This window comes from Cetorhinus maximus, chromosome 4, assembly GCF_964194155.1.
Source record: "Cetorhinus maximus chromosome 4, sCetMax3.hap1.1, whole genome shotgun sequence".
Taxonomy (NCBI): domain Eukaryota; kingdom Metazoa; phylum Chordata; class Chondrichthyes; order Lamniformes; family Cetorhinidae; genus Cetorhinus; species Cetorhinus maximus.
Genome location: NC_135882.1, coordinates 171167810 through 171190712, shown reverse-complemented (window position 1 = coordinate 171190712; position 22903 = coordinate 171167810). Strand labels below are relative to the sequence as shown.

The 22903-nt window shown below is 44.0% G+C and overlaps 1 protein-coding gene across 5 annotated transcripts in view; it reads left to right on the top strand.

Moving 5' to 3' along the window:
• LOC144680035 (desmoglein-2-like) overlaps positions 1-22903 on the top strand; it is a 78318-nt gene that overhangs the window by 43735 nt on the left and 11680 nt on the right. For all 5 annotated transcript variants that reach the window (XM_078541137.1, XM_078541136.1, XM_078541135.1 and 2 more), the window contains exons 8-14: positions 3287-3421; positions 9465-9650; positions 10623-10891; positions 10987-11132; positions 15563-15775; positions 17313-17543; positions 22270-22400. In XM_078541137.1, coding sequence (XP_078397263.1) covers positions 3287-3421; positions 9465-9650; positions 10623-10891; positions 10987-11132; positions 15563-15775; positions 17313-17543; positions 22270-22400 — 1311 coding nt within the window. The remainder of the gene's footprint in view (positions 1-3286; positions 3422-9464; positions 9651-10622; positions 10892-10986; positions 11133-15562; positions 15776-17312; positions 17544-22269; positions 22401-22903) is intronic.

Below are 22903 nucleotides of genomic sequence, written 5' to 3'. Positions count from 1 at the left end.
ACATTCAAGGCTGAGTTTGACAGACTTTTGATTGACAAGTGAGTCCAGGGTTGTGGGGGACAGGCAGGAAAGTGGAATCAAGGTGACAATCAGATCAGCCATGAGTTTATTGAATGGCTGACCAGGATTGATAGGCTAATTGGCCAACCCCTGCTCCTATTTCTTGTGACCTTATGACCAGGTTAAAATGAGTGTGTGTAAGGTTGAATTTCTTGCATTTTTCAGTAGAATGTTATCCAGCCACTCCTTTTTTTTTGTCAAATGGAGACTCATTAGTGTTCTTAAAGTCATCTGTGATCCTGCCCCCCTAGTTCTAGATTGCCCCATGAGGGGAAACATCATTTCAGCATCCACCATGAGTGCCCTTGATCCTACACAAACAAACATGGAAATTATTTTCGGTAGTACATCTAACACAAGCAACAATTCAGTAATTACACTGATCACCGTTGCTGATGCTAGATTTTATTTTTGCTTTTCTCAAGGGCAATTAGGGATGGGCAATAAATGCTGACCCAGCCCAAATCCCATGAACGATTAGAAAAAAGGTATTTAATTAACTGAATTTAAATTCCCCCAGCTGCTAAGATGGGACTTGAACCTCTGTACTGTGTGCAGTTCTGGTCACCACATTATAGGAAGGATGTGATTGCACTGGAGGGGGTGCAGAGGAGATTCACCAGGAATGTTTCCTGGGATGAAACATTTAAGTTATGAAGAGAGGTTGGATAGACTTGGGTTGTTTTCGTTGGAGCAGAGGAGACTGAGGGGCGACCTGATCGAGGTGTACAAGATTATGAGGGGCATGGAAAGGGTGGATAGGGAGAAGCTGTTCCCCTTAGTTGAAGGGTCAGTTACGAGGGGGCATAAGTTCAAGGGGAGGGGCAGGAGGTTTAGGGGGGGATGTGAGAAAAATATTTTTTACCCAGAGGGTGGTGATGGTCTGGAATGCACTGCCTGGGAGGGTGGAGGAGGCGGGTTGCCTCACATCCTTTAAAAAGTACCTGGATGAGCACTTGGCACGTCATAACATTCAAGGCTATGGGCTAAGTGCTGGTAAGTGGGTAGGTCAGGTTTTTCTCACGTGTTGGCGCAGACTCGATGGGCTGAAGGGCCTCTTCTGCACTGTGATTCTGTGATTATTAAGACCATGAAGATAACCACTACACTATTGTAGAATCAGAGAATGGTGACAGTGCAGATGGAGGCCACCTGACTTGTCATATCTGTGCCAGCTCTCAGCAAAAGCAATTCACCTCATCCCACTTTCCCGTCTTTTCCTCATAGCCCTGCAATTGGATAATTATCCAATCCCCTTTAAAGGCCTCGATTGAACCTGCCTTCACTACACTCTCATGCAGTGCATTCCAGATCCTAACCACTCGCTGTGTGAGAATATGTTTCCTCATGTTGCCATTGCTTCTTTTGCTAATCACCTTAAATCAATGCTCTCTGGTTCTTGATCCTTCTGCTAATGGGAACAGTCTCTCTCCATCTACTTTTTATTATTTGTTCATGAGATGCCAGCATCGCTGGCTGGGCCAGCATTTATTGCCCATCCCTCGTTGCACTTGAGAAGGTGGTGGTGAGCTGCCTTCTTGAACCGCTGCAGTCCGTGCGGTATAGGTACACCCACAGTGCTGTTAGGGAGGGAGTTCCAGGATTTTGACCCAGCGACAGTGAAGGAACGGCGATATATTTCCAAGTCAGGATGGTGAGTGGCTTGGAGGGGAACTTCCAGGCAGAAGTTCCCATGTGTCTGCTTCCCTCTATGAATCATCCCTCTATAAAATCTCCTCATGACCTTCTGTTCTCCAAGGAAACCAGTCCCAATTTCTCCGAACTATTCCCATAGCTGAAGTTCTTCGTCCCTGCAACTATTCTCGTGAATCTTTGCTGCACCATCTCTAATTTCTTCACTTCCTTCTGTGATGAACTTTGACCCTGCAGCAATAAATAAAAGGTGTAATTTGTTTAAAATGTCTCGGGAATCTGTAATGTTGTTAAAAATGTTTGAAAAGGACTTTTAAGATCTTGCATCAAATTGTAAAGGAATCAATTATAATTTTCTTGAATAATAAGAAATACTGGTCCTTGTGACCTGGTGACCCTTTACCTGGAAGCAGTATAAACAGGAAGGAAGTTAAGATATAGAAACCCTGTGGCTAGACACAAGTGAGAGCTATAAGCAGGAGAGCTGAAGAGTGAAGGTAATCAGCGCACAGCTACAGACACAAAAAGAAATTAGGCGGATGGAAAGAGGGTCACACAGAATTCTTGTCCAGAGAAGCAAATCACTCTCAGGAAGGGGTCAGCTTTCCTGTTTGGCAGAAAGGGAGACAGGAGTGTGCAAGCTGGCTAAAAAGGTCTAAAACATGGGAAGCTGTGTGAATAGCCCAGCGACGCTAAAGAGCTGGGCATTGTCCCAGAAGTGGCCCAGCAGTGAACTGGGGTGTTATAGGCTGGCTGGTTGAAAGGGAACTCTGGGAAGCTACACCATCAGGACTGCTGTGACCCGAGGGAGAGAGGGTTTGCAGAAGTGGCTGATCAAAGTCACATGGTGGTGAAAGCTGCTGTTGGATAGCACTCCTGACCTACCCTGCGTGAGTAAAGGACATATTGTGGAACTGTGTAGCTACAACGTGCCACGCTTATGCAGGGAGTGATGCAGTGTGTGGTTGCATAAGACATATTTTCGTTGCATCAACTATTTAAAGTAAAATTTACCTTTTTAATTTGAAGTATCAATTTCCTGTTAATTCATGTTTAATTTACTTTGATTCTGATTTGGATTAAAAAGCAAAATCTCGTTGGTGAGTTGTCCTTTGAGAGTCGTTTGGTAAATTTGGTTATTTTGGCTCATGGGTGCCTCACTGGCATCATAGTACTTCCTAAAGTGTGATGCCCAGAACTGGGCTGAGTACTCCAGTTGAGGCTAAGCCAGTGTTGTACGTTGGTTTAACCTCCTTGCCTTTGCACTCTTTGCCCCTGTTTTAGAAAGTGCAGAATCCCATATGCTTCATTGACCAGTTTCTCAACATCTCCCACCTACCAAACCGTATAATGTCATGATCTAAATGTGGCTTGAAATTACCAACAAGCAAATGGTATCACATTGATGTAGAGCTTATGTAAAAACATCTTTTGTGCAAAGAATGCAGTACAAGTGCACATTTAGTTTGAGGATGATATTTTTCAGTTGAGTTGTAAGTGGATAAAGTCCTATCTAAAATTACATTTGCCAAAAGTATATCCCTAAAGATTTTTCATGCTGTTTCTTATTAAGACCCAGGATTTCTATCGCTTCCTCGTTGAAGCCCGGGACCGGGGAGGAAATATTCAAGGATTAAGTACGACAGCAACAGCTGAGATCAGGATTTTAGACGTCAATGATCACATCCCCAGTGTTCAGCAATTGGTGGTAAGATTAAGCCGGATACAGTTTGGTTTTTAAAAAGGCAGCTAATAAAAATGATAACTGGGTGGTCACTTTGAACCGTGCAGGAGCTTTTTAGGAAAATTAGTGGTTTAAATAGAACCTCCAAGCACAAGAAAAGGCCATTCGGCCCAACTGGTCCTTGCTGGTGCTTATGCTCCCCACAAGCCTCCTCCCACACCATCAACATAAAGCTTCATTAACCTCTGTTCCTTTCTCTTTCATGTGCTTATCTAGCTTCCCCTTAAATGTATCGATACCATTCATTTCAACCACTCCCTGTGACAGTGAGTTCCGCATTCTCGTCACTCTCTGGGTAAAGGAGTGCCTGTTGAGTTCTCCATCGGATGTATTAGCGACTGTCTTACGTTGATACCTCCTCGCCCTGCTCTCGCCTGCAAGTGGGAACATCTTCCCTATGCCCTGGGATGTTTTGCTACTTCAAAGGCACGATATAAATATGAACATACAGATTAGGAGCAGGAACAGGCCACTTGGCCCCTCGAGCCTGCTCCACCATTTGATAGGATCATGGCTAATCTGATTGTGGCCTGAACCCTGCTTTCCAGTCTTAATTTTAGTTATTCTTTTCATGGGATGTGGGCGTCACTGGCAAGGCCAGCAATTTGTGGCCCATCCCTAATTGCCCTTGAATTGAGTGGCTTGCTAGGCCATTCTAGAGGGCAGCTAAGAGTCAATCGCATTGCTGTGGTTTTGAAGTCACATGTAGTCCAGGCCAGGTAAGGATGGCAGCTTTCCTTCCCTAAAGGACATTAGCGAACCAGATGGGTTTTTACGATGGTCGCCAATACTGAGACTCACTTTTTCAATTCCAGTTTCTTTTTTTAAATGACAGGAATGTAGAGTTGGGGCCACAATCAGATCAACCACGATCTTATAAAATGGTGGAGCAGGCTTGAGGGGCCGAATGGCCCATTTACCCCTTTACCCTTTGGACTCCCCTGTCGATCAAGAATCTATCCAACTCGGCCTTTAAAAACGTTCAATGACCCAACCTTCACTGCTGTCTGGTGAAGAGAATTCCACAGACCATCTGAAAGAAAAAAAAAAATCTCTCCTGATCTCAAGTCTTAAAAGGGATAAATATAAGTTGTTCGACAACCTTAAGGACACCACTCAGGTGTCTTGTTGTTCTTTTTCATTGTTTTATCATCCACAAACCACTGGAGTGAGCTGGGCAGCCGAAAGGAGTATTCACAGCTCCGTGAATCCTTTAAGAATATCACGTTATAATTTTTCAGACAAGTTCCATGATTCCCCTTGGCCCGATAAAGGTGATGCCCTTGCATCAGCCTGACATTCCATTTAATCAGGGTCATTTCAATATCCTTCAAGGGTGTAACATTTATTCTCCGCTTGATGTAAAATTTCAGTGCCCTCAAATTTTAACAAACATTTTTTTGTTAATTATGTTAATTTTTAATTCAACATGTATGAAGATTTATCGAGTATCAAGGGTTTCAGAACAAAGGCAGGTAAATGGAGTTAAGGTGCAGATCAGGCATGATCTTAAGTGAATGGGGGGAACAGACTTGAGGGGCTGAATAGCCTCCTCCTGTTGCTGCATTCCCTAATTGCATATTTTGCCAATACCTTTATGGTAAAAAAATACTCCTAATTCTGCCACATTCTCTGTGTACCACCATTCTAGCATTCGACAATATATTAGGAAGAAGACATCCTTCAAGTGTAAAGAGCAGGGATACTAGAGTAATTGATTAATTACATAAAATACTATAGCGATGGCAGGACAGGTGATGTGTTGCTGCTGCAGCATGTGGGAGCTCCTGGACACCAAGGTGATCCGGAGCGAATACGTCTGTCATAAGTGTTTGTGGCTCGAGGAACTTAGGATCCGAGTTAAGGAGCTGGAGTCTGAGCTGCAGATGTTGCACCACATCAGGGAGGGGGAATATTACCTGGACACTTTGCTCCAGGAGGCGGTCACACCCCTCAGATTAGGTCATTCAAACTTGGCCTGTGATCGGGGACAGGAGGGTGTGACTGCAGGTGAGGCAGGTATGGGGGACCCAGGGGGTAGCGGTCAAGGAGCCACAGCCCCTGCACCTGTCCAACAGGTATGAGGTTCTTACAAGCTGTGTGGACGAGAGTGGGGAACTGCAGGGAGGATGAGTGAACTGACCACATCACCGTGGTATAGGGAGCTGTTCAAGTGGGGGGAGGAAATAGGAATGTAATAGTTGTAGGGCATAGTATAATTAGGGGGATAGATACTGTTCTCTACAGCCGTGAGCGTGAGTCCTGAAGGCTGTGTTGCCTGCCTGATGCCAGGGTTAAGGACATCTCCTCAGGGTTGGAGAGGAACTTGGAGTGGGAGGGGAGGGATCCAGTTGTCGTCATCCATGTTGGTACCGACGACATTGATAGGACTAGAAAGGAGGTTCTGCAGAAAGAATTCGAACAGTTAGGAGCAGAACCTCCAAGGTAATAATCTCAGGATAACTACCTGAGTCATGATCAAACTGGCATAGGGTAAATTAAGTCAAGGAGTTAAATGCGTGGCTCAGAGATCGGTGTGGGAGGAATGGGTTTCAGTTCATGGGGCACTGGCACCAGTACTGGGGTAGAAGGGAGCTGTTCTGGTGGGACAGGCTTCTCTTGAACTGTGTTGGGACCAGTGTCCTGACAAATCGAATAACTAGGGCTGTAGAGAGGGCTTTAAACTAAATAGAGGTGGGGAGGGTTCTGGAAAGGGGATATGTAGGCTTTGCAGGGAAGCTACTCAGGTAATGATACCCAGAGTGTGACAGGAAGGGACAGACTGCAAACTTTAAAAAAACAGCAGCAAATAGGGCCAAAGGGGGGAGCGGAAATGGTAAAAAGGCAAAATTAATGGCTCTTAAATGCACATAGTATTCGGAACAAAATAAATGAATTAATGGCACAAATAGAGGTTAATGGGTATAATTTTATAGCCATTACGGAGTCGTGGTTACAAGGGGTATGCGACTTTTCAATAGGAGAGGCAAGAAGGAAAGGGTGGTGGGGTAGCTTTGTTAGTACGAGATGGAATTAGTACGATAGTGAGAAATGATCTTAGACTGGAAGATGTGGAATCCTTATAGGTGGAGGTAACTAATAACAAAGGGAAGAAGATACTTGTGGGAGTAGTCTATAGGCCCCCTAAGAGTAGCTATGCTGTAGGACAGAGAATAAATCAGGAGATAATGAGGGCATGTAAAAAAGACAGTACATTAATCATGGGTCACTTTAATCTTCATGTAGATTGGGAAAATCAAATTGGCAGAGATAGCCATGAGGAATAATTCATAGAGTGTATTCGGGGCAGTTTCTAGAATAATATGTTGTGGATCCAACCAGTGATCAGGCTATGTTGTCTGGTAACGTTTAATAAATGATCTCAGAGTAAAGGATCCCCTTGGAAGCAGTGACTATAACATGGTAGAATTTAGCATTCAGTTTGAAAGTGAGAAACTTAGTTCGGAAACAACTAAGCTGAACATAAATAAGGGTAATTACAAAGGAATGAGGGCAGAGTTGGCTGGAGTGGACTGGGAAAGGAGTTTAGCAGAGAAGATGAACAATGGCAGACATTTAAGAAAATAGTTCATGACTCACAACAAAGATATATCCCAGTGCGGAAGGAAGATTGTAGGAAGTGGATAAACCAACCATGGTTAACCGAGGGAGTTAAGGATAGTGTCAAAGTGAAAGAAAAAACTTACAATGTCGCAAAGATTAGTGGTAAGCCAGAGGATTGGGAAAGTTTTAAAAACCAACAGAAGATGACCAAAAAAAAATAAAGAGGGAGAAAATAAACTTTGAGGGTAAACTAGCAAGTTATATAAAAATGGACAATAAAAGCTTCTTTAAATACATAAAAAGGAAAAGAGAGGCCAAAGTGAACATAGGCCCCTTAGGGAATGAGGCTGAGGAAATAATAATGGGGAACCAGGAAATGGCAGAGGAGTTGAATAAATACTTTGCATCAGTCTTCACGGTAGAAGATACTAACAGCATACCAAAAATACTAAATAATCATGTGGCAAAATGAGGGGGAGGAAATAAATACAATAACTATCATTAGAGAAAAAGTACTAGGGAAACTAATGGGGCTAAAGGCCAATAACTCCCCTGGACCTGATGGGTTGCATCCTAGGATATTAAAGGAAGTAGCTGCAGAGATAGTGGATGCACTGGTAGTAATCTTCCAAGAATCCTTAGATTCTGGAAAAGTCCCAGAGGATTGGAAAACTGCCAATGTAACACCCTTATTCAAAACAGGAGGGTGACATAAAACAGGTAACTATAGGCTAGTTAACTTAACATTTGTCATTGGGAAAATGTTAGAGTCTATTATAAAGGATATAATAGCAGAGCATTTAGAAATACATAATCTAATCAAGCAGAGTCAGCATGGCTTCATGAAGGGGAAATCATGTCTGACAAACTTATTAGAATTCTTTGAGGAGGTAACAAGCAGGATAGATAAAGGGGAACCAGTAGGTGTAATATATTTGGATTTCCAAAAGGCGTTCAATAATGTACCACACATAAGGCTACTTAATAAGAGAAGAGCCCATGGTGTTGGGGGTAATATATTAGTATGGATAGAGGATTGGCTGACTAATAGACGACAGAGAGTTGGGATAAGGGGGGAATTTTCAGGATGGCAGCCTGTAACTAGTGGAGTGCCACAGGGATCAGTGCTGGGGCCACAATTATTTACAATATATATTAATGACTTGAATGAGGGAAGTGAATGTACTATCGTCAAGTTTGTGTTTGACACAAAAATAGGTGGGAAGGCAAGTGGTGAGGATGACACAATGGGTCTACAGAGGGATATAGACAGGTTAAGTAAGTGGGCAAAAACTTGGCAGATGGAATATAATGTGGGAATATTTGAAGTTATGCACTTTGGCAGGAAGAATAGAGGAGCTGAATTTTACTTAAATAGAGAAAGACTGAAGAAAGCTGCAGCACAGAGGGATTTGGGGGTCCTCGTGCATGAATCCCAAAAAACTAGCATACAAGTTCAGCAGGTAATAGGGGAGGCAAATGGAATGTTGGCCTTTATTTCAAAGGGAATGGAGTATAAAAATAGGGAAGTCTTGCTAAAACTATACAAAGCACCAGTTAGATCACATCTAGAATACTGTGAACAGTTTTGGTCCCCTTATCTAAGGAAAGATGTACTGGCATTGAAGGCTGTCCAGAGAAGGTTCACTAGGCTGATCCCAGGATTGGAGGGATTTTCTTAAGAGGAGAGGTTGAGTAGGTTGGGCCTGTACTCATTGGAATTTAGAAGAATGGGGGGTGACCTTATTGAAACATATAAGATTCTTAGGGGGCTTGACAGGCGAGACATTGAGAGGTTGTTTCCCCTTGAGGGAGAGCCTAGGACCAGAGGGTATAATCCCAGAGTAAGGGGTCACCTATTTAAAACAGAGGTGAGGAGGAATTTCTTCTCTCAGAGGGTTGTTAACCTGTGGAATTCTTTACCGCAGGGGGCTGTAGAGGCTGGGCTGTTAAGTATATTTAAGGCTGATAGATTTTTAATCATCAAGGGTTATGGGGAAAAGGCAGGAAAGTGAAGTTGAGGATTAGCCGATCAGCCATGATCTCATTGAATAGCGGAGCAGACTCGATGGGCCGAATGGCCTATTTGTGCTCCTTTGTCTTATGGTCTTATTCTCTTTCAAAGAGGAAATCCAGAGCTAATCCTCCATGATTTGCATTTAATGACTGATGTGTTTCCTGATCACGCTGAACCCTTTTCTTTGAAAGAGATAAAGAAAAAAAGACTTTGCATTTCTATAGCACCTTTCACAACCTCAAGATACTGCCAAGTGCTTTACAGCCAATTAAATACTTTTGAAGTGTAGTCACTGGCGTAATGTAGGAAACGCAGTAGCCAAATTTTGCACAGCAAGGTCCCAAAGTAGTGTGAGAATCACCGGATAGTCTGTCTAGAAAAAGATTTACAGACAGTCAAACAAACAATCATTGTTTTCCTTTTCAGTACCTAACAAATGTGAGCGAAAACACAAAAAATGTTGAAATTCTACGTGTGAAGGTGACGGATGAGGATCTGGAGTTCAGTGATAACTGGTTGGCGCAATTTTTTATTATTGACGGCAACGAGGACCAACACTTCAGGTTCGAAGTGGATAACCGAACAAACGAAGGAATTTTGATTGTTCAGAAGGTAAAGTTGTAAACCAAGTAAAACAATGAATGCAAGCCAATCATCAGAAAGGCATGGGAGTGCTTCAATCCCACACTGGGGCAGAAGGAATTGAATGCGGGTAAATCGTTCACTTTGGAATCAAGGAAGACTAGTTCAAGCATTTATCTAAACGGTGAGGAGTCAGGGATGGCGGAGGAGCAGAGCACATTAGGGCTTCCAATCACTGATGACTAGTGGACAAGAACAAAAAAATAATGAAAAAGGCTAACGGAATGCTGACCTCTATCTGAAGGGTCTAGAATACAAAAGGATGGCAGTTATGTTACAGTTATATGGAGCTCTTGTTAAACCCTTTCAATTCTGGTCACCCCCTTCAGCAATGATGTCGGTCTTGGAGGAAGAAAAATGGAGTTTCACCAGAGTAACGTAGCTAAGGATTAAATTGAACTTTTGCCTACAGTCGGCTTGTGCACCCTTGGACATCCAAGGCTAAGAGTTGTTTGAATCGCGATGTTTAAGATGATTGAAGGATTGATAAGGAGAAACTATTTCCCCTGCTGGGGGAGTCCAGAACAGGGGGAGTTTAATCTTAAAATTCGAGCTAGGACCTTCAGGGGTGATGTCAGGAAGCATTTCTTCACACACAGGGTAGTGGAAACCCGGAACTCTCTCCTGCCAATAAAGCTGTTGAGGCTTGAGGTCAATGGAAAATGTCAAAACTTAAGATTGATAGATTTTTGTCAAGCAAGGGTGTTAAGTGTTACAGAACTAAGGTGGGTAGATGGAGTTAAGATACAGACTAGCCCTGATCTAACTGAATGGTGGAACTGCCTGGAGGGGCTGAATGGCCTCTTCCTCTGTTTGTAACAGAAACTGAATAAATTAATACGCTGTCGATTTAGTTTTTTTATTCGTTCTTCAGATTTAGTCTGATTTTGAATTTCCATTTACTTTCACTGGTTACAATTATATTGCCTTCCCTTCATCCAGGAATTGGACTATGAAGAAATGGAAATGGTGAATTTGGTTGTGCACGTCACTAATAAGGCACCGTTCCACAGCTCTGTGCCAAACACCAACAATCTAAAGTCTATTAAAATAAAAATCCTAGTGAAAAACATGAAAGAAGGTTTCAAATTTAGGCCCTCAATATGGAATGTAATGGTTAAGGAAAGTATTACTGGCAAGAAGGTACGTCAAGTGCTTGGAAAATATCCTGCAGTTAGTGCCGACACTGAGGAACAGAGTAAGATGACCAGGTAAGAACATGACCCTGTTGTTGCTTTTTTAAATAAGTTTTTATTAAAATGCATCCAGCCAAACGCTCATCCATATTTTCCAACATTCACAACAGGTATGCAAAGAATTTTGATGAAGCCAACTGGTTAGTTATAAATTCTGAAACTGGGGAGGTTACTCTTGTTGGTGTTGCTGATCGAGAATCTAAATATGTGATTAATGGGACATACACTGCAACTATATTGGCCATTAATAATGAACGTAAGTAGATGAAGCAACATGAACTTGAACTCAAGTACAAATAAAATAACACATTCTGCTCAGACTGTATTGTTGGTTAAAATAGATTTTTTCCTTCATTTTTTTTTCATGGGACGTGGGCATTAGTGGCTAGGCGAGCATTTGTTACTCTTGAGAAGGTGATGGTGAGCCACCTTCTTGAGCCGCTGCAGTCCATGTGGTGTAGCTACACCCACAGTACTGTTAGGGAGGGAGTTCCAGGATTTTGACCCAGCGACAGTGAAGGAACGGAGATATATTCACAAGTCAGGACGGTGTGTGATTTGATGGAGAACTTGCATCAGGGAAGTCCCTGTTCTTATTCCAAGTGTTTGCTTTTGGACAGGGAGTTATTCAGCTGTAATGCTCAGCGCAGTTGGATGACCTGTCAACGTTTGCCAGCAAAGCTCTCCACTAGATTATGGCCACCTGGGCAAATCGGGAGCCAGGATCGTATCTTCAACGATCAGGAAAGTCTTTCCGATGGCAATCTGCTCAGGACCCCTCCCACTGCACTGGTGCAACTTTGGTGTAAGTTCGGCAGGAGCACCGTTTATACCGTGAAGGCGAGAGGGCGGGTTTCCATCAAAATCACGGTGATGGTGCTGGGGAAACCTCGACACGGGGTTCGCCACGCAAAACCCTAGTTAGACTGGATATGGACCATTGCATTCAACTCTGTACACTGGACCTCAGGAAAGATACACTGGCTTGGAGGGTGGGTGTAGGCCAGATACACCAGAATGAAACTGGAGCTAAAAGGGTTAAATTATGAGGGCGGGTTTGCCTAGACTAGGCTTTTAAACCCTAAAATATAGAGGAATAAGTGTGATGTAATTGAGCTGCTTAAGATGATTAAAGTATTTGATGGAATTGATGAAAGGAAGTTTTTCCCTCTGCCCGGGAAGCCCAAAACAAGGGGATGTGGCCTAAAGTTAGAGCCAGGTCACTCAGGGGTGATGTCAGGAAGCTCTTCTTCACACACAGCTAGTGGAAATCTAGAGCTCCCTCCTTACCGAGGCTGTGGGGAGGTGGGGGAGGATGGGGGGGAAGGGTGCAGGGGAGGATGTCAATTGAAAATAGATTTTCATGAGGCAAGGGTATTAAGGGTTATGGATCGAAAGGGCTGGGGGGCGGGGGTGAATGGAGATCAGGTTGTCCATGATCTCATTGAGTGGTGGAACAGGCTGAAGGGGCTGAATGGCCTCCTCCTGTTTGTGTCCTTAATCTGACAGTCACTTTATATGTTAAGTAGGCAGTTTGCATTCCAAAGCCTCATAGGATGGGTTTGCTATATGTAAATAATCGCTTCAGTGATTTGAGGAAAGATTATCTGCCATCCTATTCTATCGAGTTGTTTTTTCAAACCAGGTTACAGAAGCGTATCCGCTGTGTAACTTGTGCCCTGATTGACTTTTTGAAACGTTTACAAACCTTCTCAAACCACCCCCCGCCCCCCCCCGCTCACTAAAATACTTTATCTTTCTGTGATTAGAAGTAAATGTGTATGACTAGACTTTCACAGCAATAACAACTTGCATTTACGTAGCACCTTCAATGTAGAAAAATATCCCAAAGCGCGTCACAGGACTGACGAAGGAGGATGTGCTCGGGCAGGCGACTAAAAGCTCGGCCAAAGGGGTTAAGTTTTAAGGAGCATCTTAAAGGAAGATCTCAAAGTGAAGAGGTTAAGGGAGTGAGTTCCTGAACTTAGGGCTTAGGCAGCTGAAGGCCCAGCCGCAATTGATGAGGCAAAGGGAGCAGGGGATGCGCAGGGGCCCAGAATTACTCCTCACATTTCTTTAGAAAGCATTAAAGCCCTGACCTCATGGTTCAGGATGAGAAGCACTTTGGCAGTGGGATTTTCCAGGCCAGCAAGCGGGTGCTAGTCCATAGAGTTACACAGCCAACCTCTGCCCTGCATTGATGTGCTCCTGTTTGCATGACTATAGGGTAGAGGCTGAGGGATCGTTTCTGCCGGTCAGGGAATCTGAAACACGGGGGCACAGCTCCAGGATAAGGGGCCATCCATTTAGGACTGAGATGAGGAGAAATTTCTTCACTCAGAGAGTTGTGAATCTTTGTAATTCTCTACCGCAGAGGGTTGTGGATGCTCCGTCATTGAGTACATTTCAATCTGGGATAGACAGATTTTTATTCTCTCGGGAAATTAAGGTTTATGGATAGCAGGTGGGAAAATGGAGTTGAAGACCAAGATCAGCCATGATCGTATTGAGTGGTAGTGCAGGCTCACTGAGCCATGTGGTCCACTTCTCCTATTCCTTGTGTTCTTGAGGCTAAACAAACATTAGGATGCCTCTTCTCATTTATTCAATGGTCAGTTTCTTCATACAAGGTCAACAAGCGGCGACACGGACTCCAATAAGATTTTCCAACACTAGGTTAAGCGAAAGTAATCTGACTGTTTGAGATAGAGATGTTTTAAGGTACATTGCCTTCGACAGGGAGAATAGCCATATTTTACTTGTGGATGATGAACAGCTTTCAGAAAAGTAAGCAAGTCTTTAGCGACGTGAGTTAACCTTAAACGATAATTGTGACATCTCAAAAATATTTGGGCACTAGTGCAATTTCATTAGCCACTTGCCCCATCTCCACATCTGCTTCAGCTCACCTGCAACTTTGACCCTAATTCGTGACAATGTTGGAAATGCAGGTCCCTTTAAGAGTAAACCAGGATAAGCTTTAGAGTGAATTGAGAGCAGATGATGCTCATTGAGGCCTGCACTTAAGAGCAAGCTTTTCCCCTGTAGGGAGAGGTGTCAGCTGTGGCTCAGTTCATAGCACCCTCGCCTTTGAATCAGAGGGTTGTGGGTTCATGTCCCACTCCCAGAAACCAAGAACTGTGATTGTACTTGAAAGAGTTGCAATCTGTGACTGTTGATAACTCGAAAGAGTTTCCCCTGTAGGGAGTTGGCTTCTGGACAGGGAGAGGGTCCAGAAGGGAAGAGTGGAAAGTGGTATTTGCACTGAACTATTCAACAGTAGAATAGTTGTGATTCACAGAATGTCTTCCACTGCCTGATTTCAGTAAAATGAATATCACCTATTCAGCAATCCATGCCTTTGTAACCTCTAGACTTGAGACACACTTAGCTGCCCTCCCAGTTTGCACACTCCATATGGTCGTTACAGGAGTTCATCTAAAACTCTGCCACCCATGTCCTCACGGTTCCTCCCCCAACCATCACCTTTCCTAACTCATATCAGGTTCCGTTCACCCACCCTCCCTGTATCCACTCACCTCCGTTGGCTCCCAGTCCAGCATTGCTTCTATTTTAAAATTCTCAACTTTGTTTTCAGATCCTTCCACGGTCTCGCCAGTCCCTAACCTCCTCCAGTTCTACAGCCCCCTGCCATCACCACGCTCCTTCAGTTCTGGCCAGTTGTGCATCCATGATTTGGCGGCTGTGCCTTCACCCACCGAGGCTCTAATCTCTTGAATTACCTCCATAAACCCAACTCTCCTCCTTTTTAAGAAGCTTCTCTGTAATTAAGCTAACATCTCCTAATGTGGCCCGCTGTCAGGTCTTATATGGTGACACTCCTGTGAATGCTTTTGGAGGTTTTACTATGTTAAAGGTGCTATATATAAATGCAAGTTGTTGTTCAGTTGCAAACAAATTGCTCAATTCTCCTTGCAAATTGGGATGATGGTGGCAGAGTGGTCATGTCACTGGACTAGTAACGCAGAGGCCCAGGCTAATGCTCTGGCAGCTGGTGGAATTTAAATTCAATTAATAAATCTGGAATGTAAAGCCAGTCTCAGTGATGGTGACCATGACAACTATCACCGATTGTCATAAAAACCCATCTGGTTCACTATTGCCCTTTAGGGAGGGAAACCTGCCGTCCTTACCTGGTCTGACCTACACGTGACTCCAGACCCACAGCGATGTGGTTGACTCTTAAATGACCCCTGAAACGGCCGAGCAAAGCCACTCAGTTCAAGGGCAATTAGGGATGGGCAACATATGCTGGCCTTGCCCAGCGACGCCCACATCCCGTGAAAGAATAAAGGTGATGAATTCTGTTTCGGAATTGAGTAGAAACCAACAGTGCAGTCGCCATTCAGGCATTCGGGGCTAATTCTCTTTCTTACATGATTAAAGAAATGAGATGAAATCCCCAACATGGCAAGTTACATGTGAGAGTTGCCTTGAAGCCTTTTGTCCATATTTTGTGTTGTAAGTTATTCAATGTTCACATTGTTTTTAAGAACCAAACTGAGTCTATATTTTGGCCATCACGTTTTCATTTCTTTAAGAAATTATTCTATAGGTCTTGTTCTTGGCGAGTGTTTCATGATCAGTATTTAATTGATGAACTGCATCTATTACTGTATTCTCAACCTGAACATAGTTTTCTCCTCTTTGCCTTCCCTGTTGCAGATGGCCACACCTCAACCTCCACTGGAACCATTGTGATTAGAGTAGAAGATGCCAATGATAATTTGCCAAACTTTGAAAATTTACACCCATGTATGTGCAGCAACACAAAATCCTTGAACCTGACTGCTTCTGATCCAGACGGGCATCCTTATGGAGCCCCTTTCAGTTTTAATATAAACTCAAATAAGAAGTGGAAATTAGGACGTACTGATGGTAAGACCTGGGGTAGTGATCTTAGTTTATGGAGAATGATCTTTTTTAATTAGAAAACTCTTTCGAATCTTGCTCGTAATTTGGTGTACTTCCTGTTTCAAAAAAAAAATTAGGTGAATGTACACAGTTTAACTTTGGGATTGTGACTGCATCATTCATGTGCATGAGGAAGGATGGATATGTCGATAGGGTGGGAGAAGGCTCGTGAGGCTCATTGGGTGGTAACAGCACAGAAGAAGGCCAATCAGCCCATCGTGTTGAGACCGGAGATCTGCAAGAGCTACTCACCTAGTCTCACTCCACTGCCTTTTCCTCGTAGCTCTGCAAATTTTTCGACTTCAGATAACTATCAAAGTCCCACTGCGGGACTTGAGCTCAAAATCTCGGCTGACACTTCAGTGTAACGCTGAGGGAGCGCTGCACTGCCAGAGATGCCGTCTCTCCGACGAGTCATTAAAGCGAGGTCCAGCCTGTGCTCTCGGGTGGACCTCCTGACACTATTTCAAAAAAGAGCAGGCGAGCTCTTTTCCCCCCATGCCCTAGCCAATATTTATCCCTCAGCCAGCAATCAATAAAACAGATCATCTCGTTATTATCACGTCAAGGTTTGTGGGAGCTTGCTGTGCACAAGTCGCTGCGTTTCCCACATTAAAAGAATGACTACACTTCGAAAGTATTAACAGTTGCTGTAAGGTACTTGTGAAAGGTGCTTCAGAAATGAAAATCTTTAATTCCCAAGCAATTAAATTAAAATTGCCCAGGTATTCCAGTCTTTTCGTGTCAATCACTTCAAATTCGTTCAAGTTAGTTTTAACGATGAATAGAAAAAAAAACATGATTTGAATGACAGGAAATTGGCTATTTTTTTTGGTGTAAGTTGAATTGGTGTCCATTCAGTTCCAACCTTGGGCATAACACCTTTACTTTAGGCACTATTAATGACTGCAAGGGCCACTACCATCTAGAAGGACAAAGTCAGCAGATAGATGGGAACACCACCAATTGGAAGTTCCCCTCCAAGCCACTCGCCATCCTGACATGGAAATATATCGGCCGTTCCTTCACCGTCGCTGGGTCAAAATCCTGGAACTCCCTCCCTAACAGCACTGTGGGTGTACCTACACCACATGGACTGCAGCGGTTCGAGAAGGCAGCTCACCACCACCTTCTCCAGGGAATGGGCAACTAGGGATGGGCAATAAATGCTGGCCCAGCCAGCGAAGCCCACATCCAATGAATGATTTTTTTTTTAAATGACTTCATCAGTTAAGTAGAAGGGATTGACTCAAGTTAATATCCCTGGCACAAGTTTGACATCCATGTAGATAAGGATTAAAGTTAATTTTTAAACCTTTCTTGTCTATAAGCATGGTTATATTTCACACCTAACACCCACCCTCCCAAGTTGCTCACTAACCATGAATTTGGAAATGAAGTTTGATGATGGCAGCTTTCAATCCTAGCAAAAGTGGTCGTGTTTATTAGAGGCTCTTACGAGGAATACAATGATTAACACTTTCAATCCTTTTTTTTAAAGCAACTAGCACGGAGCTGATTCCATTAATTGATTTATGGCCCGGAATGTTTACTGTACCAATAACTGTCAGAGACAACGGTGGCAATGGACACCTTGTCAACCTTAACATTCGAGTCACTGATTGCCATGATAGCACCATGTGTTCTGCAGAGAAATTATTTCAGTCAACAAACGCGTTCCTCGGTGGTGCTGCGATTGGTCTCATGATTCTGGCGTTGCTGCTGCTATTACGTAAGTTTAAAATGGCTGACACCATTGCTTTACAGTCAACAGCCCTAACACCAAGGCTCAAGATTTCAAAAGGTGTCATTCAATGTTATTCGGCTTGTGATTGCTACCTGATGGCGAGTAAGATGAGGTTCATTTGTCCCCTCTTGCACAGGAGTTTCAAAACTGCTGCCTTGCCTGGTGTGTAGAATCACACAGCTTGGAAGGAGGCCATTCGGCCCACCACAACTGTGCCGGCTCTTTGAAACATCTTTCCAATTAGTCCCACTTCCCCCTGTTCTTTTCCCAGAGCCCTGCAAGTTTTTTTTCTCTGTTTCAAGTATTTAACCATTCACCTCCTTGAAGTATACGATTGAATCTGATTCCCCCACCCATCCAGACTGTTGCAACTCAATGTGTTGAACAGATTCTCATCTCCCCTCTTTTATGCCCCCCAGCTACCTTCAATCTGTGTCATCTCTGCTCCATTGTTGAGCCCTTGTTCATACCTAACCAATTATAGCCAAAGCGATTTCCAGCAATGGATTCTCTTCACACCCTCTGCACTGTAACCTCTGCAATTTTCCAAAGATCAATCCTCACTCCCACTCCTCATCCTCACTCCCACTCCTCATCCTCATCTACATGCTGTCCCTTGGTGCTGTTATAAAATGCCTTTAAGCAGCATGCAGCGGTGTAAATGGTGGCAAAGTGGTAATGTCACTGGACTAGTAATCCAGAGGTCTAGGCTAATGTTCTGATGACATGGGTTCAAATCCCACCACAGCAGCTGGTGGAATTTAAATTCAGTTAATAAGATCGGGAATATAAAGCTAGTCTCGGTAATGGTGACCAGGAAACTATTGCCGATTGTCGCAAAAACCCATCTGGTTCACTAACGTCCTTTAGGGAAGGAAATCTGCCATCCTTGCCTGGTCTGGCCTACATGTGACTCCAGACCCACAGCAATGTGGTTGACTCTTAACTACCCTCTGAAGTGACCTCGCAAGGTCAGTTCAAGGTCAATTAGAGATGGGCAACAAATGCTGGCCCATGAAAGAATGTTTAAAAATCACTAGAAGGGAAGTGTGTCATGTGATCCAATCTCAGTTTCACTTTGGCCTGTGAGCAGAACACAGCACACACAGCTCCACTGCTGATGCCTTCATTCTTACTTGCCTAGTCTAAGTAAACGAAAACATCTTTAGACAATCCCTCACAAGTGATTGGTGCCTTTGTATCATTATTAAAAAAAACACGACTGGCAACATCATCCGACAGTATGGCAACAGGTTCCACGTGGTGACCACAGAACTCTGCCCCATCAACATAGCCCCTCCACTGCCCCGACTGATATCAGCCCCCTTGCCCCAGATAAGCCGCAACTTCCTCTGGTTAAACATTGGGAAACCAACCATCAATCCCAGCCGCAAAACTCTCTCTCTACCCTCGTCACCGATTCTATCCCCTCCCCCGCCAACCCCCAGTCTCGGATTGAGTCAAACTGTTCCCAGTCTTGATGCCCTATTTGACCCTGTGCTTGGAATTCAGCAACACCTTGCGTTTACCTCGCCCCTTTTAATGTAGTAAAAAGTCCCAGGACCACGGACAGACAAGCATTGACCCCGAGCCCAAGGAGGGAACATTAGGACTCGTGGCCAATAGTGTTTTCAAAAAGAGGGATGTTACATAGATGCAAGGAAGCAACCTTAGTGACTGATCCACATTGGCTCCCAGAACAGCAGTGCTTCAAACCCCCTTGTGGTCTCATCCATCCCTATCTGTGTAACCTTCTGCAGCCCTGCAACCTTCTGAGACCCCTGCACCCGCCACCCCCACGACCCCCCTTGAATTCTGGCCCCTTGCACCTTCCTCCATTGGCACTGTCTAGGCCCTAGGCTTTGAATTCCCATCATAAACCTTACCACCGCTCCCTCCTTCTTAAAACCTATTTCTCTAACCAAGCTTTTAGTCACCCCCTCCTAATATCTCCTCCTTTGTCATTATTTATTGTCTGATCATGAACCTGTGACGTTGCTTTGCGTGAAGGGCTCCATAAAAACACAAGCTGTTGTTGAAGACCTTTTTTAATAACACTCGCTTGGTATTACAGAGCTTGAATGTTGCTGAAAAGGGAGACATGTTGCTGAAGCTTGCCATTTTGCACTCATCAGGACAAATGCAGTGGTAGGGAAAATGCTAGCGTCTATTGTAAAGGATGTGATAACAGGGCACTTAGAAAATATCAACGGGATTAGACAAAGTCAACATGGATTTATGAAAGGTGTTTGACAAACCTACTGGAGTTTTTTTGAGGACGTAATTAGCAGGATAGATAAGGGAGAACCAGTGGATGTGGTGTATTTGGATTTTCAGAAAGCTTTTGATAAAGTCCCACATGAGAGGTTAGTGTGCAAAATTAAAGCAAGCGGGATTGGGGGTAATATATTGGCATGGATCAAGAATTGGTTAGCAGACAGGAAACAGAAAGTAGGAATGAATGGGTCTTTTTTGGAATGGCAGGCAGTGACTAGTGGGATACCGCAGGGGTCAATGCTTGGGCCCAGCTATTCACTATATATATCAATGATTTGGATGAGGGAACCCAACGTAGTATTTCCAAGTTTGCTGACGACATGAAACTTGGTGGGAATGTGAGCAATGAGGAAGGTGTTAAGAAGTTTCAAGGCAATTTAGATAGGTTAAGTGAGTGAGCAAATAGATGGCAGATGCAATATAACATGGATAAGTGTGAAGTTATCCACTTTGGTAGGAAAAACAGAATGGCAGAGTATTATTTAAATGGTGATAGATTGGGAAATGTTGATGTACAAAGGGACCTGGGTGTCCTTGTACACCAATCACTGAAAGCAAGCATGCAGGTGCAGCAAGCAGTTAAGAAGGCAAATGATATGTTGGCCTTCATTGCGAGAGGACTTGAGTACAGGAGCAAGGATGTCTTATTGCAGCTGTACAGGGCCTTGGTGAGACTACATCTGGAGTATTGTGTGCAGTTTTAGTCTCCTTACCTAAGAAAGGATATACTTGCAGGTTCACCAGACTGATTCCTGGGATGGCAGGATTGTCGTATGAGGAGAGATTGAGCCGACCATGCCTGTATTCACTGGAGTTCGGAAGAATGAGAGGGGATCTCATTGAAACATATAAAATTCTGACAGGGCTGGACAGACTGGATGCAGGGAGGATGTTTCCTCTGGCTGGGGGCTGGGGTGGGGTGGTCTGGAACAAGGGTCTGCAATCTCAGGATGCAGGGTAGGCCATTTAAGACTGAGATGAGAAGAAACTTCTTCACTCAGAGGGTGGTGAACCTGTGAAATTCTCTACCACAGAAGGCTCTGGAGGCCAAGTCACTGAATATATTTAAGAAGGAAATAGGTTTCTGGACTCTAAAGGCGTCAGGGGTTATGGGGAGAGTGTGGGAGTATGGAGTTGCGATAGAGGATCAGCCATGATCATATCAAATGGCAGAGCAGGCTCGAAGGGCCGAATAACCCACTGCTGCTCCTATTTTCTATATTTCTATGTTTCTAATGCCAAATTTCAAATGATCACAATTTATACTACAGGGGAAAGAGTGCTGATTAGTTGACAAGTCAATTCTAATTGGCTGAGGTGTTGCCATGGAGAAAACAATGGGGAACTCTAGGCTCCCTAAGCCCCCAGGTAATTCGTATAAAATAATTCGTATAAAATAAAAAAATAGGAGCAGGAGTAGGCCATTCGGCCCCTCAAACCTGCTCCTTCATTCATTACGATCATGGATGAACCGCTTGAGTTTTGAATTCCACATTCCCATCTACCCCCAATAACCTTTGATTTCCTTGCCTAATAAGAATCCATCTACCTCCGCCTTAAAAATAGTCAACGACCCCGCCTCCACCACCTTCTGAGGCAGAGAGTTCCAAAGTCGCGCAGCCCTCAAGAAAATTTTTTTTTTCCTCCTCTCTATCCTCAAAGGGCGACCCCTAATTTTAAAACAGTGCCCCCCTAGTTCTGGACTCCCCCACAAGAGGAAACATCCTTTCCACGTCCACCTTGTCAAGACTGTTCAGGATCTTGTATCCTTCATTGAAGTCACCCCTCACTCTTCTAAACTCCAGTGGAAACAAGCCTAGCCTGTCTAACCTTTCCTCATTCCAGGTATCAATCTAGCAAACCTCCTCTGAACCACTTCCAATGCATTTACATCCTTTCTTAAATAAGGAGACCAAAACTACACACACACTATTCGAGATGTGGTCTCCCCCATGCCCTGTATAACTGAAGCATGACATCCTTACTTTTATGTTTAATTTCTCTCCTAATGAAGGATAGCATTCCGTTAGCTGCCTTCATTACTTGCTGTACCGCAAAAAAAGGGCGTGAGGCTTGAACATGTTCCTCTTGTTTTCAGAGAATGGCCCCTTGCATATGAATGCATGTCGCTTCTAACGAGCGTAAATGAGCCATGTTTACAAGCTCAACTGTTTATCTTAAATTGGTTGTTAGCACACTCGGGATTGTTCACCAAGTGCTGGCCTATTGCAGAATCACAATTAACAGCAGACATTTTGTTTTGTGTTTTGCGAGTGCAGGCTGGTTGAATACGGCCTGTACTCTGCCTGTTTCAAACAACTGAAGGAACCTGCTGTTTCGATCAGCCAGCCATTTATTTGTGGTTGTTTTTTTTTGTAGTTTAATTTGATGGAAATGTTATTTTTGTCTCACTATTTACATTGTGATTTTACAGTTGTTCCTTTGCTGCTGCTGCTTTGCCAATGCGGTGGCCAAATTGGTGGTAAAGGTTTTTTGATGGTACCTGATGAAGCTGAAGGAACCCTAGGAAAGAGCAGCATTGAAGGTGGAGGACAGGTTGACACGGTTTGTAGTCTCAGTTACTTTAACTCTCATCCTTGACTTTGTGCTTTAGTCAGTCATATCTTATAAAGCCTCACCCAGGACTGTATTTTTCCTCCAATTAAATATCGGTAAGGCTGAAGCTGTTGCCTTTGATCCCCAAAACAATCTTCACTCCCGAGCCATTGACGCCATCCGTCTCCCTGCAATTCCCTGAGACTAAACCGGGCCGCTTGTAACCCCTGGTGTTAGTTTGACCCACAGGTGAGATTCCGACCACATATCCCGTCATTCCCGGGTCCACCTATTTCCGCCACCCCACCCCCTCCCACACCCCCAACCCCGTAACATCACCTGACTCCGCCCTGTCTCAGTTCGTCTGCTGCTGAAACCCTCGGTTGTGCCTTTGTTGCCTCCAGGTTTTATTCGCACTCCTGGCTGGCCTCCCACATTCTACCCACGTGAGCTTGAGGCCATCCAAATCTCTGCCTGCCGTCTCCTAATTTGCACCAAGTCCCAGTCAACCC